Source organism: Ictalurus punctatus, chromosome 13, assembly GCF_001660625.3.
Source record: "Ictalurus punctatus breed USDA103 chromosome 13, Coco_2.0, whole genome shotgun sequence".
Lineage (NCBI taxonomy): Eukaryota > Metazoa > Chordata > Actinopteri > Siluriformes > Ictaluridae > Ictalurus > Ictalurus punctatus.
The window spans coordinates 290,001-314,000 of NC_030428.2; the positions used below are offsets into that span (position 1 = coordinate 290,001).

The 24,000-nt window shown below is 44.4% G+C and overlaps 1 protein-coding gene across 2 annotated transcripts in view; it reads right to left on the reverse strand.

The window, feature by feature from the left end:
• grid1b (glutamate receptor, ionotropic, delta 1b) overlaps positions 1 to 24,000 on the reverse strand; it is a 212,382-nt gene that overhangs the window by 113,292 nt on the left and 75,090 nt on the right. For both annotated transcript variants that reach the window (XM_017484484.3, XM_017484483.3), the window contains exon 3: positions 12,744 to 13,028. In XM_017484484.3, the coding sequence (XP_017339973.1) occupies positions 12,744 to 13,028 (285 nt within the window). The remainder of the gene's footprint in view (positions 1 to 12,743; positions 13,029 to 24,000) is intronic.

Here is a 24,000-nt window from a genome sequence, read left to right on the forward strand (position 1 = left end):
TTTCAACCAAATCAGATTGAGATTAGACCGTGTAATAGACTTATTCCGTGTATATAATCACACATTATCTGATAGAATACAAACACAGCTGAGAAGTAAAACTAGTGCAGATTCAGATAGAAACCATAAATACTGACAACCACATCTGTATTTAATATTTTACAAGTATGGATCAACTATTTCCTCCTCCAAAACCTAGAAACGAACCTCTCTTCCTGTAACCCTAAATGTCTGGTCTGACTGTTAAAAAGCGCTGACGCTGGAGACTCCTTCCATAAAGTTTAGATACAGGTGAACGATTACAAATGTTTTTAAAATTCGGTCATTAACTGCTTCGGTGTGAGACGAATAAAAGACTTCAAGATGTGCTGTGATAGGAAACTAATCAACTTCCTGTGACGACGGTAACTCACTGCTGATTGATTATTTTCCAATAACAGCGTTTTATTCATTACATAACTACACCTATAACAACCGCGTCTGTGCCAACTGACTGACCAATCAGAATGCAGAATTCAACAGCACTGTGGTGCGAGGTTTTCATTTCATAATAAATGATCGCGACAGTGTTGATGGAGATCCTGAGAAACCTGGTTTAACAGAGATTCTGAAATACGAGTGACGTTTCCGTCTCCGAGACCAAGACGAAGCCTCGACATCTGCAAAGCACCCTGATAAACCTGAGCGCTGTGGACTACTGAGACCACAAACCCACGGGAAAATCATTAAGTCTGTCATTTTGAAAGCATTAAGTATTAAAAAGTGGCCACGGGTTTATAAACAATAATGAAAGTTTGAGCTCGACTGCCGCGGTAACAATCCAGTCTTATTTACGGCCGTAAAGACGACACGTCCACGTCGGGAAGAGCCCTGAAAGCAAAAAGGGTGTGAAAAAGAGCACGGAGCTGCTAATAAACAGGGCTGTCGGAGACCGAGACCAAAATAAAAAGCTTTCACAGGTTTGATTTGTCTCACAGTTAGGGCCCGAGACCAGAGCCTCAGGAGGAGCCATTAGCACGGGGACGTGGACATCCCATCCGGCCGTAACTGCACTCACACACACTCAGCCTTTCATTAGACTTCTTTTTTTTTTAATAAAGTCTTCAGAGGCCGTGTCCATCCCGATCCCAGCACTCGCCCGATCACTCTCTCACGAGTGGCTCTGTGAGGCTCCGACACCTAAACACGCACATCCCTCATTGTGCGGCAGCTCGGAAAAATCTCCACTTCGCCACAGTTTTAACCCCTCGAACAGATACTCGCTGCTGTTTCTGCACCCAATCATCAGCCCCGGTTTCGTAACACGGGAACACATCATCGAGGCCGGATTCAGCCTTTTCTCGTCGTACCGAGCACTTCCGGAGAGCGTGACTAATCTGGTAAAGGGGAACAAATACCTAATATCTCATTTCATTCTGGATTTAAAAAAAAAATAATAAACGGAATGCATCGTATTGACGTTTTTAAAAGGCCCACAGAAATAAGAAGCCGATCAGAAGACGGTTTATAATGAAATATAACGGTCACCCAGTCCACAAACCCAAAAATAACACACTTATCTACATTAGGTTTGATTCAGAAAAAAACGTTTTCTTTGTACGTTCTGAAGATTTCAGTACTAAATAACAAAATGTCCTGATTAAGGAGTAGTCCTGATTAAACAACATAGCATATGGCATGGAAGGCTGCCTGGTGTAAGAGCATGTTCGAAGCCTGGTAGTAGAGAATATGGAAAAGAAAAAGGGTTCTCGGGGTTAGGAACCATCTGCACACGATCTGCTGAGCTCCAGTAAGCTGGCATATATTTGTTTTAGCAGATGTGATTAAGCGAGCAAACCGTGGTGGATTCGGGGATAAGTGCCATGCTTGAGGGGAGATGTTATCAGCTGGGATCAAACCTATGGCTTCTTGGTGCATAGCCAGTTTCCTCTAACTGCTGGAGCAGGACCAAAAACCCAGCGCAGCAATTCATGCCATGCGAAAGGGACTGATGAAGATTTATGTGCTGGAAGCCTGTGAACCTGTGAGAGCTTCCTCTCCCAGCCAACATATAGCAACAGGCCAACGGTTAGCTGCGCCGTCAGCGTGGCAAGGTGCTCATGGCTTGAAAGTGATCATACGAATCATTATGGAACCCAAAACAACATTAGAAATGCAGAAGAATTCTCATAAAAGCACCTCTCCCTCAGGAGGAACGCTGCCCGCCATCTGTTTACATCTCATCCGGGTAAAAAAAAGAATAAATCAGACACAGACCGAGCACTGCGAGAGCGGGGAAAAGAAGTCTTCTGCTTTCTTTTCATTTCGGTCGGGCCGCCGAGCACGAACGTAATGAACACTGTAACGTCCCGAAATCCTCTGGGAACATCTGGCGTCGGGCTTAAAGACGGAAAATAGCGAGGAGAAGCGAGGTTCGGAGTAAGCGTTATTTTCTTTCCAGACACACTGATATATCTGGTGTATTTACATTGTTCTACACAAAACCGTAGCAGAAAAGGGATGCGAAACGGAATCTTCCGCACAATAGCCCATAACGATGGAGTGAGACGCGACCGAGACGCGACTCTACTAACGCTACCGCCAGCATGCTTCACAGTCAGATGGGGATAGTGATTTTTCTCCGCCTCGGCGTTTAACGGGGGCGCGTGCCGTAATGTGTGTATTTGATTGGATCGCGCTTTTCATTCGAGATTTCGATTGGTTGAAGGAATCGGATTAAGCCGACGGAGGCCTGTAGAGAAAACGCGCCGGTGGTTTTGAAGTCTAAACTGACCGAGCGCTCATCTGGATCTAAGATCAGATGAATTAAGATTCCACCTGCCCGCACCTGTAACAGGCTCCAAATGCACCGTCGCTGATGCCGAGAATTGCTGTACAATTATAATCCCACTGAGTAACACGTCAGCGGGCGTCTGCTGGCGTCTGGCATCAGACAGCTGAAAGTTTTTATTAAATGCTACTGCTCAGATGTCTTGAAGATGAGCTCTGTTCTTCCAGCGGGGCTGTGCAGTCCTGTAGGATTGCTTTGTAAGGATTCCTCGTCTGAATCTCAGAGTCTGTTGGATTTTGCCGGTGTTTTGAAGTGGAGGGAACCGAGACCGAGAAAAACAGTGCAATAAAAGTATAAAAGATCTGCAGTAGTAGAACGATACTCTAGATACGGCGTGGTTCACTGGGACATCCCTGCTCAAGCAGATCTCCATATCAAGGTCAAGCTGACGTTCATTATCGTTTACACTCGAACAGAGACGTTCATTTGAAGCGTTAGCTGCTTAAATCCACCGCTGCGATGACAAGTGTCCCATCCTTGCACTTAATGTTTGATGAGCTAGACGTGAGATTATCATTAGAGACGTTGACTAAAATCCTCAGGCTCAGAAGAGATGAAACACACGGTTCAGAACACTGTGAGATCTTTCTGGATGCTTACTGTAGATCTCTTCGCAAGTGACGATATATTGACAAATTTATGATTTCGATCAGATATACGATGATTGGACCTGCTTTGAGATGCTTTTACTCGTTTGTATCGGCTCCTGTCTAGACGTAAACGCGTAAGAAAATAAACATAACGACCCGCCAATAGAATGAGACTACTTCAAAGCTCGGACGTCTGAAAATAGGTTTAATCATCTTCTAGTTGGTGCACTGGATGCACGCTATTTCCCCTTGCTAAGATTTGGTGTTTTTATTTATTTTTGCAGTGCAGCCCTGATTCAACTTCCTGCTCTTTCTCACCGGCCAGCTCGGAGACATAATGAGAGAAAACATCAAAGGAGAACACAGAGGTACTAAAAACGAGACAAATATTAGAGCTGCAGGTGTCCACACAATATCACTCCCAAGCCTGATGAATACTTAATCAGCCGTGAATCCACAGGATTCACCGCGCCAGAGGAACCCTCTGAGAACCACACAGAGTCCCGTTCTGCTGCGATTATCTATTATAGCATTATATCTACTACTGATGAATTCTCTAATCTGATTGGCCAAAATTCTCATCCATATTCATTCTCTAGTAGTAGCTCATTCGCTGCTGAAAAAAAGAATCGGTGATGTTTTGCGAGAAGACGTTTATTTCTTTAATTTAAGAAATGAGTCCGCTTTGAGGATGAAGAGCTTCACGCTTCACATCAGGCTGAATCACACCGCACGACGTTTCAGAACGTCTACGGAAAAACACGTCTTTAACCCCAGGTAGATAAATCACAGGAATCAAGCAGCTTTCCAGAAGAAGAAGCAGCATGAAGGATCATCTTCATCTTCATTATATCATGATCTAAACAAAAACTGAGGTATAAAGGGAGTCACTTAACGTCTGGTGGGAGCGATGGATTCCTTCCTCTTCCCAACTACATCCCAATTACTCAAGCTGCTTAAACACGCTGTGCGGATAAAAAAAGCACAGAGATATTAAACCGTGCAGGCACAAACAGCGGGATATAGCAGGGATCCACATCAGCAAGCTGATTTCCACACACCTTCACTCCGAACACAAAGCAGACGATCAAAGCAGCGCTGTAGAGCTCGAGTCAGAGGCAGGAGAAGTTGAAGCGTGTATCATAGGCAGGCTTTGAAGCATTTTGAGTGTCATTCTCATAATACACACCGCTCAGAGCAGTTCTTCAAGCTTCTCAGGTTCCCTCCAGCGCCTCTACAGTACACCTTATTATCCTACATTCACAACAGAGTGACAGGCGAGCATTCGATTTCCACCCGTTCATCGTTTCTCACCCGTGCAAACGAGGTACGACGGCGCAATCCAAACGATCGGCTGGAAACGGTTCCTCGGAGCGATCCTTCACGGCAGTTCTTCAGTTCCTCGCTTACGACTTTAGTCCCTGTTTCCCGTCTGACACGAAAATGGGAGACAAACGAACAAGTGTGGTTTCATGTTCAAATTCCGCGAGCTAGCTTGACTGGTTTCTGACGTACGCATAGCACACTTGCTAGCCCATAACTTCACATTTATAGGTCTCTGATGCAAAACAAACAAACGATAGAAACCATTAGAGGAATTCTAATGGTTTCCACTACAAATACCAGTACAAACCAGCAGCTAAGCATTAAAACCATTATTGATCCTTAATGGAATCCACTAAACATAGAAGGCAACAAATTACCAGGAGAGACCCACAGGGACTGTTACAGTTTCCATTAAAACCAGTACAATTCCCATTATAATCATTAAAAACCATTACAAATATAATGAGGGTTTTTTTTGTTTTGTTTTGTGTTTTTTTTTGGGGTGGGGGGGGGGGGGGGGGCGTTTTTTTCCTTTTGCAGCTGTCGGTTAGGGTTAGCATGACGGGTGGTGCTACCATTCGTAACCTTTCTTATTTACGGCGCCGCGCTATTTCTGCTTTGTGGACGTTTATGAAGAGCCCAGCACTTCTCTACCTGATGGAAGTCAAGTCTTAGTGACTTATTACCATGAAAACCTTTCTACAGACTATTTGCTGTGGAATTCACCGCCAACACAAACAACCTGAAGCAAGCGAATACTACATCTGCTTCAGTAATTCATTCATAATGAGGCAGAGAATCTCATCCTTGTAGCTCCTGCGGCTGACACGTAACCTCACGACTACACGTTATTGCACTCATTAATAAACCTGTACCGAATTACACCTTCCTGGACAAAACTATGGGGACACTAGTTTCATTTTTACACCAGCTCTGGTATGTGACCGCTTTCAGTCACCCGGACATGAATTATTGATGATGTAATCCATGAGGTATGAATTTCTAAACAACGGTATATGAGTTAACGCGCAGTGAGGATTTAATACTGAAATCACACCCCGCATCAGTATTCAGAGCTCAGAAGCAACCTTGAACGTCCTGCCTCAAGTCTGAAGACACGGACTTTTAAACCCGACTCTACGAGAGCATCACAGAAGACCATTTAAAAGAAGTGTGTGTGTATTTCACTAAAGAGAGTATACAGCGGAGCCTGCCATCATCGCTTCATAAAGACCTCACCCAGGGCAAAAACATCCCGCACTTCCCGTTCATCCAGCAGACGGAGAACACCACGCATGAGTGCATGGGCTTTAGGTCATTCTAAATAACTGTAATATTGAGCGTGTGCTGCGGGTGTGGGATAAAAGTTTACACACCCCTGTTCAAATTGAAGATAAAATCATGTCAGATCTTTTTCCACCTTTAATGTGAAGTCGCACCCAACAAGATTCAAAGAAAAAACATGAGGACGGTATACACACCCCTTAACTAATGACTTTCAATTAGTGGGTGTGGTTAACCTGCTGTGGAGAGAATGGGCGGTGCTAACCTGTATCAGAAGTTCATGTTTTGAATTGTATTAAAATGTGCTTATTTCTGTAACATCTAAGAAACAACACTAATCCAAAATAAGCTGGGTTTTTTCAGCATCGTTTCCATAATTCAACCTTGTGGGCTGGCTTTTTTTTCTACGTCTAAAAAAAACATTTTCTCACCAGAAAAAATCCCTCAGTGCCTCAGCGCTTCAGTAGTACTAGACGTGACAGTAAAAAGAATATCTGGCAACTTTGCATACCAGTGGGCAGCTCAGGTCAGATCTGATTGCTACTGAAGTTTCCTTTGTTTTGTTTTGTTTTTTTTTCATTTAGAGGTGATGATGTGTAGAACAGAAAAGAGCAACTTTGTGCTTCAGCTAGCAGCCAGAGAATGCTGAGAGAGTTGACACTTCCTGCCCCATGGTGCTTTGAGGCACAGCAAGAAACTCCACGCGGTCTATAGAGAATCCAATTTCTGTAAAAACACAGAAAGTGTATGAGAAAAGTTTGATGGAAAATATGTGAATGTACGTGGTGGAGAAAGTCATAGACCGTACTTCTCAAAGGAACGCAAGGAGACGGAGACAGAGTCAGACAGAACAAAGGGAAAAATGGGAAAGGAGATGAAGGGTAGAGATGGGAAGCTGTGCAATAATCCAAGGTCTCTCCTTAATCATAATCACTCAGCTGTCAGTGCGAGGCGAGGCCGTGTATGGACGGGCAGACCCAGGTGCCATCTGCTCCCAATAAAATCCTACAAAAAGCCTTAATTTGAATAAATGTCCCCTTTGTCCTGTCCTCTGAACGTCCCTTTTATTACTGTCCTCGATAAAGTGCTTCCTGCTCACATGAAGAGAACACTCCAGAACTGAAACTGAGAGCACAAATTACAGGATTAAAACGTGCTAGGCCCAAAAAACTCCGCAGTAAAAGAACCCAGTGCTTTAGATCATAACGGAGGGAACCATAGTGTTTACTTTAAATAAAAAATAAGTGTTTTTCATTCTGCATCTGCAGAACCGAACACTTCACTACACACCGTGAAGAACTTCACTCAGAACTGACACTATGCTTCCGTATAAAAGAAGAAGAACTTGATGATTCAGTCCACATCAAGAAGAATCTAATGATTCAGTCCACATCAAGAAGAATCGAACGATTCAGTCCACATCAAGAAGAATCTAATGACTCAGTCCACATCAAGAAGAATCTAATGATTCAGTCCACATCAAGAAGAATCTAATGATTCAGTCAACATCAAGAAGAATCTAATGATTCAGTCATCATCAAGAAGAATCTAATGATTCAGTCCACATCAAGAAGAATCTAAAGATTCAGTCCACATCAAGAAGAATCGAATGATTCAGTCCACATCAAGAAGAATCTAATGACTCAGTCCACATCAAGAAGAATCTAATGATTCAGTCCACATCAAGCAGAACTTTATGATTCTGTTCATATCTAAAAGAACCTAATGAGTCAGTCCACATCAAGCAGAACCTAATGATTCTGTTCATATCTACAAGAACGTAATGAGTCAGTCCACATCAAGCAGAACCTAATGATTCAGTCTACGGTCACAGGTGCATCACTGGAAACACAGTCATTTGTGCAAAGTGAATATAAGAGGGGTGAGAGGCACAGTCTCGTGGTGCTCCAGTGCTGAGTGAACGAGGTACATGCAAAGTGATGAGTTTCTCTCGGAGGAACTGAAGCCTGAACATATGTGTTTGGAGAGCCTAGATTCTTCAAGTGTTAACTGCATCATCTACAAATCTGTTGCTTCTACAGGCAAATTGCAGCAAATTGCACCTGAGTAGGTGACAGATTAGGAACCTGACGGATGACAAACAGATGGCCCGTCTATCAAATCTGCAGTAGAAGCCATTTAATTGGTTTGGAAGATGGAGGTCAGTACAAAGAGATATTCTTTTAATAGTTTGATAGACTGAGAAGGAAACTATTCAGGTTATCAGAGTATAGCTCTTTGGCTATTCAGATACTTTTCTCAAACCTGTGTTTTGCCTTCTTGAATTCATCCTTCTCTCCTGTCCTTAAAGCCTCTTCTATTTTTCTTGCACAGCTGTGAAACAAGGTTTGTTGTTGGATTTAAACATGCCCTGGTTTGTGGTATTGCAGAAGCTCTTCAATTGCTTCAGTAGTCCATGCCTTCACCTCCTTTCAGTCTCTATCTATATGCAGGAATGAGTTGGAACGTAGCACGATCAGACACCTCAAAAGGGGCACGGGTAGTGGCATGGTATGCATTCTTAATGGGGCTTTAGCAGTGGCCCAAAGTTTTTCCCTCTCTGCTGGCACTTTTAATGTGCTGACGGAATGACGGGAGATCCAGACTTCATGGTTAAATCGCTCATTAGAATTATTAGAGAGTCTGGGCATGCTTTTTAAATCTCTGTGACCATGTCTGATCATTCTTATTGTGTCTGGTGAGCACTGGCCAGTAGGGGAACATAGATCCCAGCCAGTATAACAGACGTAAATTCACAGGGTGAGCGAAAACCGGCTGCATTTCAGAAACATTATCTCCATATTGACGGAGCACACAAGCCGAACGCTTCAGTCCACATCGATCAGAACCCAATGCGATGTTCCACACCAATCAGAACCAAAAGCATCAGTCCACAACAGACACGACAAACTCACTGCTCTAATCCACAATGAGAAGAACCCAGCGCTTCAGTCCACACCAAGCAGAACCCGATACTTCTACCTGGCCCAATCGGAACCTGACGCGTCACTCAGCACTAAACAGAACCCAGTGATTCACTACACGACACAGAGCCAAGTTCTTTAATAGGCACTAATCCGAACCCAACACTTCAAACTACATCTAACCAGAACCAAATGCTTTAGTCAAAGAACACCAGAAAAGGAAGGACCCAGTGCTTCAAACCACATCAGATAGGAGCTAATGATTCACCATGCAGCAAACCGAGTCTTTAATAAGCACCATACAACCTGCATCCGACAGAATCGGTGTGTTCAGTCAACACCTAATGGAACCCAACACTTTACACTCTGTCGCTGAGAGCCGGTCTCCACTGAGTCATTCAGCACTGCAGTATAAACCTCACACACCGCTGTGCCTCACACAATTGAGTGATGTGCACTATCCATTAGCTAACAGGCAGAAGGGAACGAGCAGAACAGTGCCACTGTGTTTTTACTGAGAGCGATGGTTGTGCCTGGTTTTAACCTGAACAGGGGTGTGAAATAAACTGAGATGTGTGTGCAGACCTGTAAATGTGTTTCCTTTCAGCCTCACACCAAAGCCCAGTTGTCAGCGCTGGTACTCGTCCAGGAGTAGTGATTACTCCGTAATCGAGGTTAGGTTGTGGATCTTAAAAACATTTTCTCTTTTAGAACAGTAGAATGAATATAGCGTTCCAACCATCTGGAGGAAACGCGGAGGGGAAAAGATCTAAAGCAGTCCAAGAAATGAGTAAACTGTCAGTATAAATAGAGTAATTGCCTTCTTAGTCACACTAAAACCATCCTGACACTTTGGATTTTCACAGACTAATTGGCATTTAAGAAATCAATATGCCAAGACTTGATGAGCATGAGTAACTGCAATGCATATTTAGCTCTTCCCCAAGCTGAACCGCAACTCTATGTTGAATTTAGGCAATCCAATTACAGAAATTCATACATGCTAATCACCTTGAAGTCAATTCAAATGCAATAATCACAGCAGACTGTGAACTGAACAATCTGCTTAATTAATTTGAAATAGTCTGACATGCAAACAATGAAGAGAACAAATAACAGAAATAAAAGACAGCTACGTTGCAACTGAGGATTTGTTTATAGCTTAGCGGTTAGCACGTTCGCCTCACGCCTCCAGTGTTGGGCGTTTGCGGAGTTTGCATGTTCTCCCCGTGCTGCGGGGGTTTCCTCCCCCAACCCAAAGACATGCATGGTATGAGCGTCCATAGTGTATGAACGGGTGCGTGTGATTGTGCCCTGCCATGGATTGGCACCCTGTCCAGGGTGTACCCCGCCTTGTTCCCGATGCTCCCTGGGATAGGCTCCAGGTTCCCCGTGACCCTGTAGGATGTAATGGATGGATGGAACCCAGTCCAAAGTAATGCGATACGGCTCAGTGTCCCGCTTTTATTCCTCTTATACCGCAGTGATAAACAAATATCTTTTATAAATAAACAATGAACAAACACCGCAGACTCGTTCCATAAATATGAAATAATCAAACATCTCACGAAATATCAACAATTACACATTTGTAAAACGCGTTTAGGTGGCGGCTCCGCTGTACGAGTCCCTGCGAATGAGCTGTTATTATAGAAACGATAACATATTACTATAAACCTGCTCCACCATCAGAGCTGCTGTTATGGAAAATGAATCAACACCTTCCGGTTCCGGAATTAAACAGAGCCATGGTACGAAGCACAATAACAGAAAACACAAACACAATTTGCATGGCAATATTGCTTCCGTTTGGCTCATATGGAAGATGTGTGGTAAAAATCCGTGATGCTTAAAAGTCAACATCTGTCGAAACATGTATGATAAATAAATAAATCAGTAAATAATCAGGTCTCCTAATATGCTATGTAGAAACACATTACACAACAGCGCACACCGAGATTGAGCCACACAGCTGGAAGAAGTGGACAATCTGCCAAGGTTCTGGATCCATTTAAATAAATACATAAATATATACTAACACCCACTCCACATGAATAGTTCCCCTTCTATTTAACGATGACCTTCGTACCTTCACGGGAAGCGTTTTCATTTCATTACAGGTGGAAATGTTCTCTCAGTCAGGCTGGTCAAATTTCTTATTTCTCAGCTGATCGTGTTCAAACGGTTAAAAGAATAAAAAAAAAAAAACATGACCCGAACACCGTTCATTAGTCTTCTGTCCAAACAGTGCTCTTAGCTTAGCTGCTCCAGCGCAGAGTAAACAGCGCTCTTCAGATACAACAGTGTCAACGTCTTCCACCCACATGCAACTTCTGCCAGAATCCAGGGCAGCTCAGGTCAACGTGCAGAACCTCCTTTCTTTTCTTTTTTTACGTTGCACAGACGCATGATTCCGAATTCCTTCAGAGGATGGGTTTACTATCCCGGGTTAGAGTTCATCCTTCTGTCTTTAGTATCTGCCTGGTCGGGCTCACAGTTGTTTCAATTAGAATACTAAATTTGTTTATATTTTGAGAAATGGAACCAACTAGATTCATTAGAAAAAAAAAAAAAAACTCCAAGCAGAGGTCGAGGAACTCTCATCTGGGCCACATTTCAAGGTTAGGCCACACCCACTTCAGGTTTAAATCTGAATACAGACATGAATATATGCAGTACACATAGTGTCATTGTTCCAGAGAGAGAACAGTAGTTCTAAACACTTATGCATTGGTTTTAGTTGTGTAGTTAGGTTCACCCCGAGAAGAGGTCCAAGAGACCCCAAGGTCACTAGATACCCATCACCAACTCACAACTTTGCCCTAGTTAGCCAGTCTTTATAGCATGTTTCACCATAGTTAACCAGCTAGCTCAACATTCCCAACATTGTTTTTCTAAGCTGTGGAGCTAGAATTATGTTTCAAGCACAGGCCATGTTCTCCAGGACAGAATGAGGAGCTGGACAATCTGGGAGAACCTCGGAGTACAGCTACCGCTCCTCCAAATCAAGAGGAACCAGCTGAGGACCCGTGGGCAGCTTATAAAGACTCCTCCTGGATACTGAACCAGGCATGTCACCACTGGATGGAGACCCTGCGGCAGACCCTGGACCCACTGGAGAGATTATATCTGTGACCAGCGATAGAGAAGTCTGGACTGACTCTTTTAGTCGTGGCCATCAGCAGGAAATGTAGATACCATCTACATCAGCCAACGTGTTCAAGTTCCTAAGGATCTTATAAAACCGTAAGATTATGTGCTACCAGGTTTCTAAAGCTATAGATGAGTGCGGCGTCCATGAAAAGCAGCCGTGCTAAACCGTTTTCCGTTTTATTAACAGACAAGGAACAACAAACGAGCTTTCTGGGAAATATGGGATGAGAAATGATGAGCAGAGAGCACACAGTGTTACGCTGATGCTGCTCTGAACAGTCAAATCAACAGCTTGAGGAAAAGTTCAGAAATTCCAGGAGGTTTCCATCCTAAGGCTGGATTTTCATGAATAGACATTGACGAGTCATTTGCTAACGAATGAGCAGGCCGGTATCTACGTGTACACTGTGGCCTGCTTCAGTAACAATCCACAACAAGTCTTTATCGCATAATGCAACACCCAAGCAATTTATCAAACGATCGATTCTGATTGGGCAGGAGGTGTTGATGTATTTTCTGAATCTTCTGGCGTTCTAGAAAACAAATCAACACCTTTTAACCAAAAGGAATCGCGAATCCGACGCGAGTGTGAACATTGTCTCGGTTCAACCAGCGAAAAAGACGTGACGCTCTTACCGTAGTCGCTGTCGTAGAAGACGAGGAACTTGCGCCAGCGGAGCTCGTCGACGAGTGCGAGCATGACGTCACTGAGGCGCACAGGAGGCCGGGCGGCCAGCGTGTAGCGTCCTCCGTCGGCGCTCGGCTTCAGCGGGCAGGCGGTGCGAGGCGAGCCGTCGTCGCTGCGCTGTATGTACAGGTGCGGGATGTGCATGGCGTCAGTGAGGGACTGCAGGGCGCTCGCCGAGGCGCATCCGGTCGACGTCACCAGCGCCAGGATACCCTGCGTCATCAGCTCACACGCTGCAGAGAGAAAGACCGAGAGAGAGAGAGAGAGAAATCAGTCGTACCGAATACGCAGGAGCACCTCAGAGTACGCTGAAGACACTGCTAACTGACTTTCTCATTCTCGCACGTGTCAATTAATACCCGTGTAAAACAGCTCCGGGAACAACGGTGAGAACCTCGGAGGATTTCACACGGCGCAAATCGTCACAAGTGCTAACAACGCTACGGGCACTGCCGGCTCGTTTGTGTGCTGGAGCGAACACCAAATCCTCACATATATCTATGTGCACTCCTGGAATGTGTGTGTGTGTGTGTGTGTGTCCCTGTAATGGACGTTGGTCCATGTTCTAATCATTTCAGCATTGTTATTGTTGTACGTTGTACGTCACGGCTCCTCATGTTTGCGTATACAGACGATAATCTTCAACTTCAACTTAAGCTGCAAAAATGAAAAGTTTCTCTCCAGCCACTGATAAATTGCGTGGTGCTCTGCATGCGCCGGTGATCCGAGTCATTGCTTCAATTAACCTTTCCTTTGAAATACAGACAGGATTTGGGATCCTTCTTAACGCTCAGCTGAACTGTGAGGGGCTCGTACTGTATGAAAGCACTCGCCAGACTTGAGCGAGAACCTTGATGTATTTAAGTCTATATATATATATATATATATATATAAGTATAGCCTGGCTCCTGATTTCCCTTGTCGTTTTTTTCCGCACTCCCCCCACATTCCATGATGGGATAATTACTGCAGTTCTAGGAATATCTTCAGAGCAAAAGGCTCCAGAAAAACGGAAAATTGACCTGAAAGGCTATGACATGAACCGTTCCGTCTTCGCACCCTGCGGGTTACAAAACTTTCCACTTTGTGGATTTTCGACTCCGGTTTTGTGGTGGAGGGGAAAGCAGGACTGTGTAAATCCAATTTCTACAAGAATCACCAAGAGGGTTGAAGTAAATGCAGCTAATTATGCAGTAATTAAAGAGGACTTGGCAGGTTCCTGAGCACACCACACTCGATCAATCTCCTCGATACACTGAGAAACACAAGAGAAACAAACAAAATGCAGGGTGCATTTCAAAATTGACTTTGGATACGCGCACACACACACACACACACACACACACACCAAAAGGAGAGCTTTTTATAAAAACCGTCCCCGGTGAGACCCGCCACCATGTTTGCTAACTTTAGCAATGAATTTCTTCATCTTGTATAAGTTGTCTGCTGGGCAAACAACACATATCCTACACACACACACACACACAAACCGATCTACTACAGCCAAAGATAATGTGTTTAGTCCCACGGGGACACATTTTATTTGTCCTTTAACACGTTAAAGCGCAGTGTAGAACTGAAGAACTGAAGATGCTATTGCGCGCTCGTATGTTTCTGCCTCTCTAGCGGATAAGAAACGTAGAAAGACACGTCGAGGTGCCCAGATGTTTACTGAGTCTAAAGGACACACCTGTTGGTAGTGTTACTGCATATGGAAGGCGCCGTTGTGCTGTCCTAGGAAAAGAATCAGTGGCAGGGTCGGTCTGGTGAAGTGGCGTTACTGTTACTGTAGAGGATTAATCAACACCTTCTGACCAATCACAATCCAGAACTCAGCAGCGCCGTGGTAGAACGTACCTTAATGCACAATGCTTGAAGGTACACGATAGGCCAACTCGTATTAAAATGAATACGTTAAGGTTTGGGAGAGGTCGGGCGTTGCGTCTTTACACGGTTTCGTCTTTACTCGGTCTCCTTCATCAGGGATATTTACTAAAGGTCATTTACGTAGCATCTAGACTGATCTGAGATCCTCTCAAAAGCTGTAAGGTCCTTGACCACACTGACCAAGGACTAGAACTGTTCGCGTTCCCATTAAAGCCTAAAAATCCGTCTAGACATGGCCTTTTCAATAGTGGACGTTGTCCCGAAGCGGCTTTACAGAATTCTATCAATTCGGGATATAGATTTGAAACGTATGAATTTTATCCCTAGCGAGCAAGCCGTTAAACACCTTCTGTTTGGTTTTGAGTTCCTTGCCTCATTTAGAAAGACACGGTCGATGCCTGCATCATCCCCTCGTCCTCGAGTTCAATGGTGGCTGGACTTTACACGTGTTTTACAGACGTGACTTCCGTGATATGAGAAAATGGACTGTTTATTCTAATAAATGTGTCTTTATATATATACACACACTGTATGAAGCTAACAGAAGTTTTCCATTAGTCTGTTCAGAATGCTATTTATTGGCTTGCCACACACACACACACACACACACACACACAAAGATTCTCACACTAAGAACACAGATTAGATGACTGTGATATCTATACTACACACCCCGGCCATAAAACCGATAAACTGCGAAAAGAAACACAACAACGGACAAAGAGCGTTGATCAGATTTGACCCCGCGCTTATCGCCATGTATTTTCTCCGGTCGCGCCGCATGATTCCGCCGAAAAATGATCTCGGTCCGATCTCGGTCCTCTGATGGCCTCGTGCTTTACCGGAGACAAAAGAAAACGGTGCAGATAAGTTTATCACACACTTCACCAGCGCACGAAAAACAAAGATGGCCGAGAGCCGACGGGCGAAAGTCCGCCAAAAAAATCATGGCAGCAAATCTGGAGCAGGCGTGCGGCATGAACAACAGAACGGGTAAGAGGAACAGAAATAAAACTTCAGCAGAGAGAGAGAGAGAGAGAGAGAGAACCTCGTGGTATGATTGAGTAATAAAGTCTGTGATCACGCTCCTTCTCTGATTCGAACGAGTTCAAACAGCTTTATTCAGAGAAGCGTCCAAAAAGATAGAAACAGCGCTGCTGATATTATAATCTGCACATTTCCCTGTGTGGGGATCATCATTACTGTGAAGCGGATCTGTCAGTGCTCCGTGTGTTCAGGCAGGAGCAGACAGCGCAGGGTGATGAACACGCGGACTCCCGCACACGTAGTGATGTCCCTTTTATCATTCTGAGGCAAGCGTCAATCCAAACGTCAGAGTCGAATACAGTGGCAAGAAAAAGTATGGGAACCCTTTCGATTTCATGGTTTTCTGAATAAATTTGTCATAAAATGTGATCCGATCTTCATCTAAGTCAGGGGTATTGACAAATATGATGTGTCTAAAATAATAACACAAAATAAATTCTGATCCCTCATGTCTTTATTGAACACGCTCCTTCAGCATTCTAAATGGCAGTGGAAAAAGTAAGTGAACCCTTAGAATTAATAACTGGTCGACCCCCCCGGCAGCAATCACCTCAACCAGGCGCTTCCTGTAGGTCATTAACTCAAGGGTTCACATACTTTTTCCACAAGCACTAGGAGGTTTTTTTGGTTGTTCTCAATAACGACATGAGGGATCAGAATTTATTTTGTGTTATTATTTTAGGCACATTATATTTGTCAATACCCCTGACTTAGATGAAGATCAGATCACATTTTATGACAAATTCATTCAGAAAACCATGAAATTCCAAAGGGTTCACATACTTTTTCTTGCCACTGTATAATGTTGGAGAAGTCCTTGTTAAACCAAGAAAGACATGGAGAAATTAGCATGAAGCTAACGGTGGCTAGGGGTTAGGGTTGCTTGATTCGCGCCTCCACCCTTCCACCGGGTACCAAAGACATGCTCTGTAGGCGCTGGGTTAGGTAATGGGTTGGAACCCCGTCCAAGGCCTTGTGCCCCGAGTTAACTGGGACGGGCTCCGGACTCCCCGCGACCCTGTGTAGGATAAGCGCTACAGGAAACGGATGGATTTGATACTCTCTTACCTACTTGCTGTTCATTCTTTCCAAACTGAAAGGTTCCATGTGCTTGGACTGAGGGAGGAAACCGGAGAGAACACCCAAACATGTACGTGAGAACAGGAACTTTCATAAATGTTCCACATTAAACAGATATTAAATATGAAGTGACGTTCTTGAATCAATTTAAAAAGTTAGTAATTGCTGTCGTATGACAAGAGTTAAAAGACTTATAATCGCATGTTGTGTTTTATTCTTTACTTAATGTAGCGTTATAACGCACTCCCGTACGTTAATGAACAATATTAGTGAATGAAAGAAGATCTCGTAGCTTTGATGTAAACGGGTCTTGTCAGTCGAATCGTACAGAACAGGGTCACGCTGGCGAGTCTGTGGTATCTGCGGATAAATTCTCCTGTCGTTTACTGTGCTTTGTTTTCGCCACATCTAAACTGGATAATATTTGCCTTCTGAAGAAAGCTTTTCAGACCAAACAGTTCAGGGCAGAAGTCATCAATCTGAGTCCTGGAGGACTGCAGTCCGGCCGTGTTTGGCGATTTCTCCACTCTAACACGCCTGCTAAGCCTCGTAATTAAGTGGTGAGTTAAATCCGGTGTCTTTGAGCAGCGAAATCATTGAACTGTGCTGGACTCTGGCCCGCTGGGACTGAAATTGATGACCTCGTTTCTACACAAACCCCTTCTCTAAGCCGGACTTAGTGCCGCTCGGATGGCGTTGGTTTAAATCAAACCTGTCACCGTTTATATTTTTGTGTACTCTTACACTAATTGGCCACATGCTACATTTATGTTTCTGGCACACCTATTAGTGTTAACCGCACGCAGAAACACTCAGTGGTGGTTAAGGCTCTGGGTTACTGATCGGAAGGTCGGGTTATAACCCTAACGCTAACCCTGCCAGGCTCTGGGTTACTGATCGGAAGACCGGGTTATGACCCTAACCTTAACCCTGCCAGGCTCTGGGTTACTGATCGGAAGGTCGGGTTATAACCCTGACGCTAACCCTGCCAGGCTCTGGGTTACTGATCGGAAGACCGGGTTATAACCCTAACGCTAACCCTGCCAGGCTCTGGGTTACTGATCGGAAGACCGGGTTATAACCCTAACCTTAACCCTGCCAGGCTCTGGGTTACTGATCGGAAGGTCGGGTTATAACCCTAATGCTAACCCTGCCAGGCTCTTAGTTACTGATCGGAAGACCGGGTTATAACCCTAACGCTAACCCTGCCAGGCTCTGGGTTACTGATCGGAAGACCGGGTTATAACCCTAACGCTAACCCTGCCAGGCTCTGAGTTACTGATCGGGGGTTCTGGCCCCAGCATCGCCACTGTTGGGCCCTTGTGCAAGGCCGTTAAGACTCGTTATCCTTATGAAAGGGATTCGATTCACGCGGCAGAAGTGTGTTGCGCTGATTTGTTGGTGACGGCTCTGATTACCGCACACCTGAACGGCTGCTCAGAAAGCAACGCTCTACACTCTTATCCGAAGGAGAGATGAGAACATCTCGACCGGCGGCTCAGAGAATTCAGTATTCACAGCGACACCTCCGCGATGGGAGAAAAAATCAAAGCATCCAGTCGAACACGCTGCCGCAGTGAGACGAGGACAATGGCCGGACGTGAATGTGACGCGCCGCACTGTGGACTTCAGACGCGATCACAAAAGCGGTGACTCTAATGAGTTACTCGAACCGTAAACACTGAGCCTTTGTCAATACCAAACCCTAATTAAGGCTATTAATCCCATCTCCACCGTGAAGAAAGGAAAGTTTACAATCTGTTCCGCCCTTTTTCAGAGATGTGTTCATCTTAGTTGAGGCTCGTCGTGTAATTAAAGGAGCGATGCTAAAGGTGATAGGAGGCTCGAAACACGAGAATCAAAGATTAACAACAAATCTGTGCGCACCCCATAGTTTTGTCCATACCTCACCACTACGGAGAGCGCTTTTGTTTAAGTCGTGAAGAACACACTCTTTAATGGTGCTGTTATAGGAAAATAATCAATAATGTTTTGACCGGCTGTTGATGTAATGGTAACGTGATGTAATGTAGCACTTCCTGTTCACGGCGATCCACGGTCATCATACTAAAGCCACCGGGCTTACAGGTGAACGTCAGACAGTCTCGAACACTACTGCACTACTCTAACACCTCATACGTTCGAGGACATTTTCCCCGCTCGCTGACTCACCGGATGCCTCCTTTACTCCTTTAAATCGAGCACACTGCGAGAAGAAGCGTGAACGAATGAATAAAGGAATAACAGTTTGTGACCGTCGTTCACCCGTACAGACTGGCCTTCACGCGGTGCTGCCTTTTAAAGAACATTCGCTTTATCAGAGGTACGGTCCCAGGGAAATGACAGTACAGACCACCACTGGCCTGACCGCTGAGAACATTTAGAATTCTAGAAGCTTCAGGGATCCAAGAAGAACCCTTTTTTTTGATAGCTAAGAGCCACTAGTTATCCAGTGAACCCTTGGACAACCCTTGAAGAACACGTTGTTTGTTTTTGTGTTTTTCCAAGAGCGTACTGAGTTAATCTGGAACCTTCCAAGAAGAGTCTTGTTTTGGTAGAGTTATTGATCCCATAAACGCTTGAAGAACATTCGAAGAACCCCGTGTAGCGTGTTAAACCCGGCACTCCTAGACAATTTAGAACCACTGAGGTGTTTTTCTCAAATCAGAACATATTCCAAATCAAATTGTTTGGAATCTTTAAAGAATGAAATGTGTAGAAATAGTACTTGCATTGCCACTAAACCCTTCTCTCTTAGCCATTAAACAGAGAGAACCCTCAATTATCCAACAAACCCTTAAAGAACGTCATTTTAAGCCCAACCCTCTTAGAAGAACCTTTTCTTTTGAGAGCGTTCTTTTAAGAACCCTTAATTATCCCTTAAGAGGAGCCCTGATTTCTGAAATTGTTGTTGTTGTTGTTGTTTTTTAAACTCCCGGATCTTTTCAGAAGGTGACGCGAATGTGCGGCGCCGATCGGGCAGGGGGACGCGAATCAGGTAGCGATGTGAAGCACTGTCCTGTGCGTAACACGGCATATTAATGATGCCGAGGTGTGCATGCTGCAATATATTTTAGAAACGTAACACCAGCAGGTTCCAGAAGGTTCCAGCGGTGTTTCTAGTGTGAGAGGAGCGCGAGTGCGCCGGCGTCTGCTTCAGTAATTACGTGTCCTCTATGTACCGGCTGTACTGTAGATCTGAAAGGTTAACACGTCAGCGTCAGCATGTAGTTTTATTCCGTTTCTTTCGGGAGAAAAACAGCACGAGAGAACGCCTACGCGAGTCACATTAGTGTGCGCAGAAGCCGCCGTTTTGATGGCCACTTCCTGTCTGTCCGCTCAGATAAGAGAAGGAAGGTCAGAGAGTATCTGAATACAAAATGTGAACATGGGAGCATCAGAGAGATAAGTCGGCACATCGGGGGGTCAAGCAACAAAATAAAAAACGCGGGGTGAATCTAAGGACACACACACACACACACACACACACACACACACACACACACACACACACACACACACACACACACTTGTAAACATCCAAACCATGGATTGCTCTCAAAGCAACAAATGCACATATATTTTTTTTATGTGACTGTTTTATAAGCATGTTTTCATCTGAAGCTCAGGCCTAATCTTTATTTCTAGCTTGTAAAAGTATTCACACCCTCACACACGTCATCTTTTGGAGTTAAAATAATCAATAATAAACCCAAGCAATAAGTTGTTACTGTAGAAACGATAGTGTTTTGGAACCTTAATAAACTGTTAACGGTGGCCGCGTCTGACCAATCAGGATCCAGAATTCTATTCGGTGTTCAAATACAGCAGCTTTTTTATGTCAAACTGAAACGATATTTCAGTCGCTGTGATTATTATTCCTGATGTTCCTCCCCTCCCCTCCCCTCCCCTCTGCGGAGCGATAGCCGCGGGCCTCGTGTCTCATTTCAGATCTCGCCGGATTGACCTCCAGGATTCGATTCTTAAACGATTCAGTCCATCATTTTTGAGGACTTGGAAAAACATTCGCTTTCCCTTTTATGCAGCTGTCCATCTGATCGAGGACCTATGGTCATTTTTGGCTGGAACAAACACTTCTGTCATCGTCGAGCCCGTAACAGCCGTCAGAGCGAGTAATGGGGTCATTAGCATCACGCCAGATATCAGCTCCGGGGTCAGATGGGACATTATTAATCCTCAGACCCTCCTCCTTTTATTGTGTTGAATGTGATCGCATCTGTCAGGGGGTTAAAAGGACTCCGCAATAGATTCGGCGTGCTTCGCTGATTTCACGATCTCCATTCTCAGGAAAACGTAGAAGAGAGAGTCATATTCTGATACGCCGAACTCACGTGTTTTATTTCTGAGTGAAAACAGGATCCTACATCGAGCGGAGATGGACACAGCAGTGCCAAATAAAGCCTTACATAACATCGCCCAATTATATCTTCCAACATTTCTGTAATTAACAGCTTTAAACGCCGGGTTTCTGTCTGTCTCCGTCATGTTCTTCCTTGCTTCTTTTGTGCTCGCTTTTCTTCAGCTGGCATCATCCGACACAAACTCGGTTCAGATAGCGAAATCACTGCCTCTTATCTAAAATGCACTTAGTTCTTCTGGTACACAGGGAAGAAAGAAAGAAAGAAAGAAAGGAAAACAGCATGAAGGCCGTGTGTGTGTGTGTGTGTGTGTGTGTGTGTGTGTGTGGATCTAAGATCGAACCGTTATACACATCACTGACTACGTTTACATGGACAGCAGTAATCTAATTATTGACCTTACTCTGAGTAAGATAATAATGTGATTAAGGTGTTTACATGCGTCGCTTTTATAATACTCCTGTCATGTTCCCGTTTGACATGTTATAGAACATAATTAGATGAACACGCCGTCCGACTCCCTCCAGAATTTCACGTATCGACATACAGTTCATCTTCGTTATGGGACCGTATACAGTTTTGGGTGTTTTTATTTCATTTTTTACGAACGCTTTAAGTGCAGTTAATTATTTGTCATGTTATACGTGCTAATAGACGACTGCTTGAAGCCGAATAGACGACTGCTTGAAGCGGTGGGTGTGTCCCAAATCGCGTAGTTACCGTCTGTATAGTAGCCGAGATGCATGTATTTTTCCCCACTACAGGTCTAGCGTAGGAAAGTATGCGGTTTGGGACGCGGCCGAACTCTCTTGTTCGCCGTAAAACGTGAAACTGCCGTGTGTGATCGTGTCCTGTCACACAATGCGGTGAAAACTCTCACACGACGTTCATGATGTGATTAAGGTGTTTACATGTCTGTAATACACGTCCATAATGCGACTAAAACAGGAATACTCCACCTGTCTTAATTAGATTATTGCTTAATTTGATTATGACCTTAATTAGATTAAGGTAAAAAATTGCTGTTTACATGGTAGTTTCTTAATCAGAGTATGGTCTTAATCGGATCAAGAGTGCATTATTGTTGTCCATGTAAACGCAGCTATTGTAATTATTGATTTAAAAAAATGCATAAAGAATGATTGTATGGATATTTATACGTATTCGTAGTTTATTATAAATGTGCCCTTCATGGAAAGTCCTTTTGCAGGTGACTAGCGTAGATTTTTTGATTATTCTTCCAGCTCGTGTGAAGACATTAGCACGTTGTTTAAAATCCCGCTAAGGAGCGCTAGCTGCTGTTCCAGTGAAGAGGTAGTGATATGTTACTGATGGTGTTCTAATGGATAAGCTCGGCGGAACCGTTGCAGCGCGGCTGTTCCCACTGCCGTTAAAGAGATGGATTTTGGCTCGTCCCCGTTGCAGTGCTGATTAAAGGTTAGAGAAGCAGTGGCATTTGAAATTCATTTTGCCCCCTCTCTCTTCTTTCTTTCTTTCTTTCTTTTTTTCTTCCTGTTCGAAGGGCTGCTGAGAATAACCGGGTGTATTGGCAGCTCATGACATTTGTTAAGTCTACTTTCCCTTTTCTTCGGCTTCGTGCCAAATTTTAAAAGGCGTTCTCCGCAGAAAGGACGAGGCTGCTGAATTCAGACACGGGGCCTTGGGTTTGGGGTTAGGGGTTAGGGGTTAGAGTTAGGGGTTAGGGGTTAGGGTTAGAGTTAGGGGTTAGAGTTAGGGGTCAGGGGTTAGGGTTAGAGTTAGGGGTTAGAGTTTGGGGTTAGATTTAGGGGTTAGGGGTCAGGGGTTAGGGTTCATGGTTAGGGGTTAGGGTTAGGGTTAGAGTTTGGGGTTAGGGGTTAGGGTTAGGGTTAGCTCTTCTCTGTGTCACTCCGGATCTGTGATGTGATCACTTGGCACCAGAAACGTTTTGCGAATGACTGGAGCGTCCAGTTACGAGCGATTTTAAGCACAAACGATGGTGCTAAAAGGTTATGACTTTAAGTGTTGAGAGGACTTTTGAAGAGCTGACATTATAAACCAACAGTAAAATGCCGTTCTCTTTAATGTCTCGACCCGGAATTGACCCAAATTTCGCTTTGTGCGAAAAAAGTCAACTCCGGGAGACGATATACTTCATTTCCACGTCAGCCCTTTTGAACCTGTGTGGGCGGGGGGGCTTTGAGGGCGGTTTATGCTAGCGTTTACCTTGCAGTTCTGTTCTAAATTGAAGGCTGGAGTATTTTTAAGCCCCAAACCCTTTCACCGCTGCTTCGGTGCATTATTTTTTCCCGCATTTAACCACAAAAATGGGTCTCTAACTGAAAAGCTTTCGGTGGTTTAGAGTCTAATACCGGCCTAATAGAATCGCAAACCTCCGCATTAGCAGTAGGTGGAACTTTCCCAGGATGATTAGGAACTCCGGATGAAAATATTGGACAAACCTAAAGGCTGCTCTCTCTGTGGCCGGCGTCGCAAGCCCGAGGTTTTATTCTGTAATCAGAGGAGGAGAGCAGCACCGATTTAAACAACACCACCGGAGAGACATGGGGAAGAATGCTAATGCGGAGACCCAAGGACAAAAAGAGGAGCGTGCGTGCTGACGTATCTCCGGTTCGGCTCTTCCTCCGCGCTGCTGAAAGTTTCAGAAAGGATAAATCGAGCAGATTTCAGAAAAAAGAGCAAACCCTTATCGATTTTGGTTAAAAGGTAGCTGCTGCCAGCCATGTTAGTCACTAATCCAGCTCTCTGTAAGCAAGGGATGTTACGAAACCACTTAAAGACCTCTGCTGTAGGGTCAGGTAGTTAATAAGGA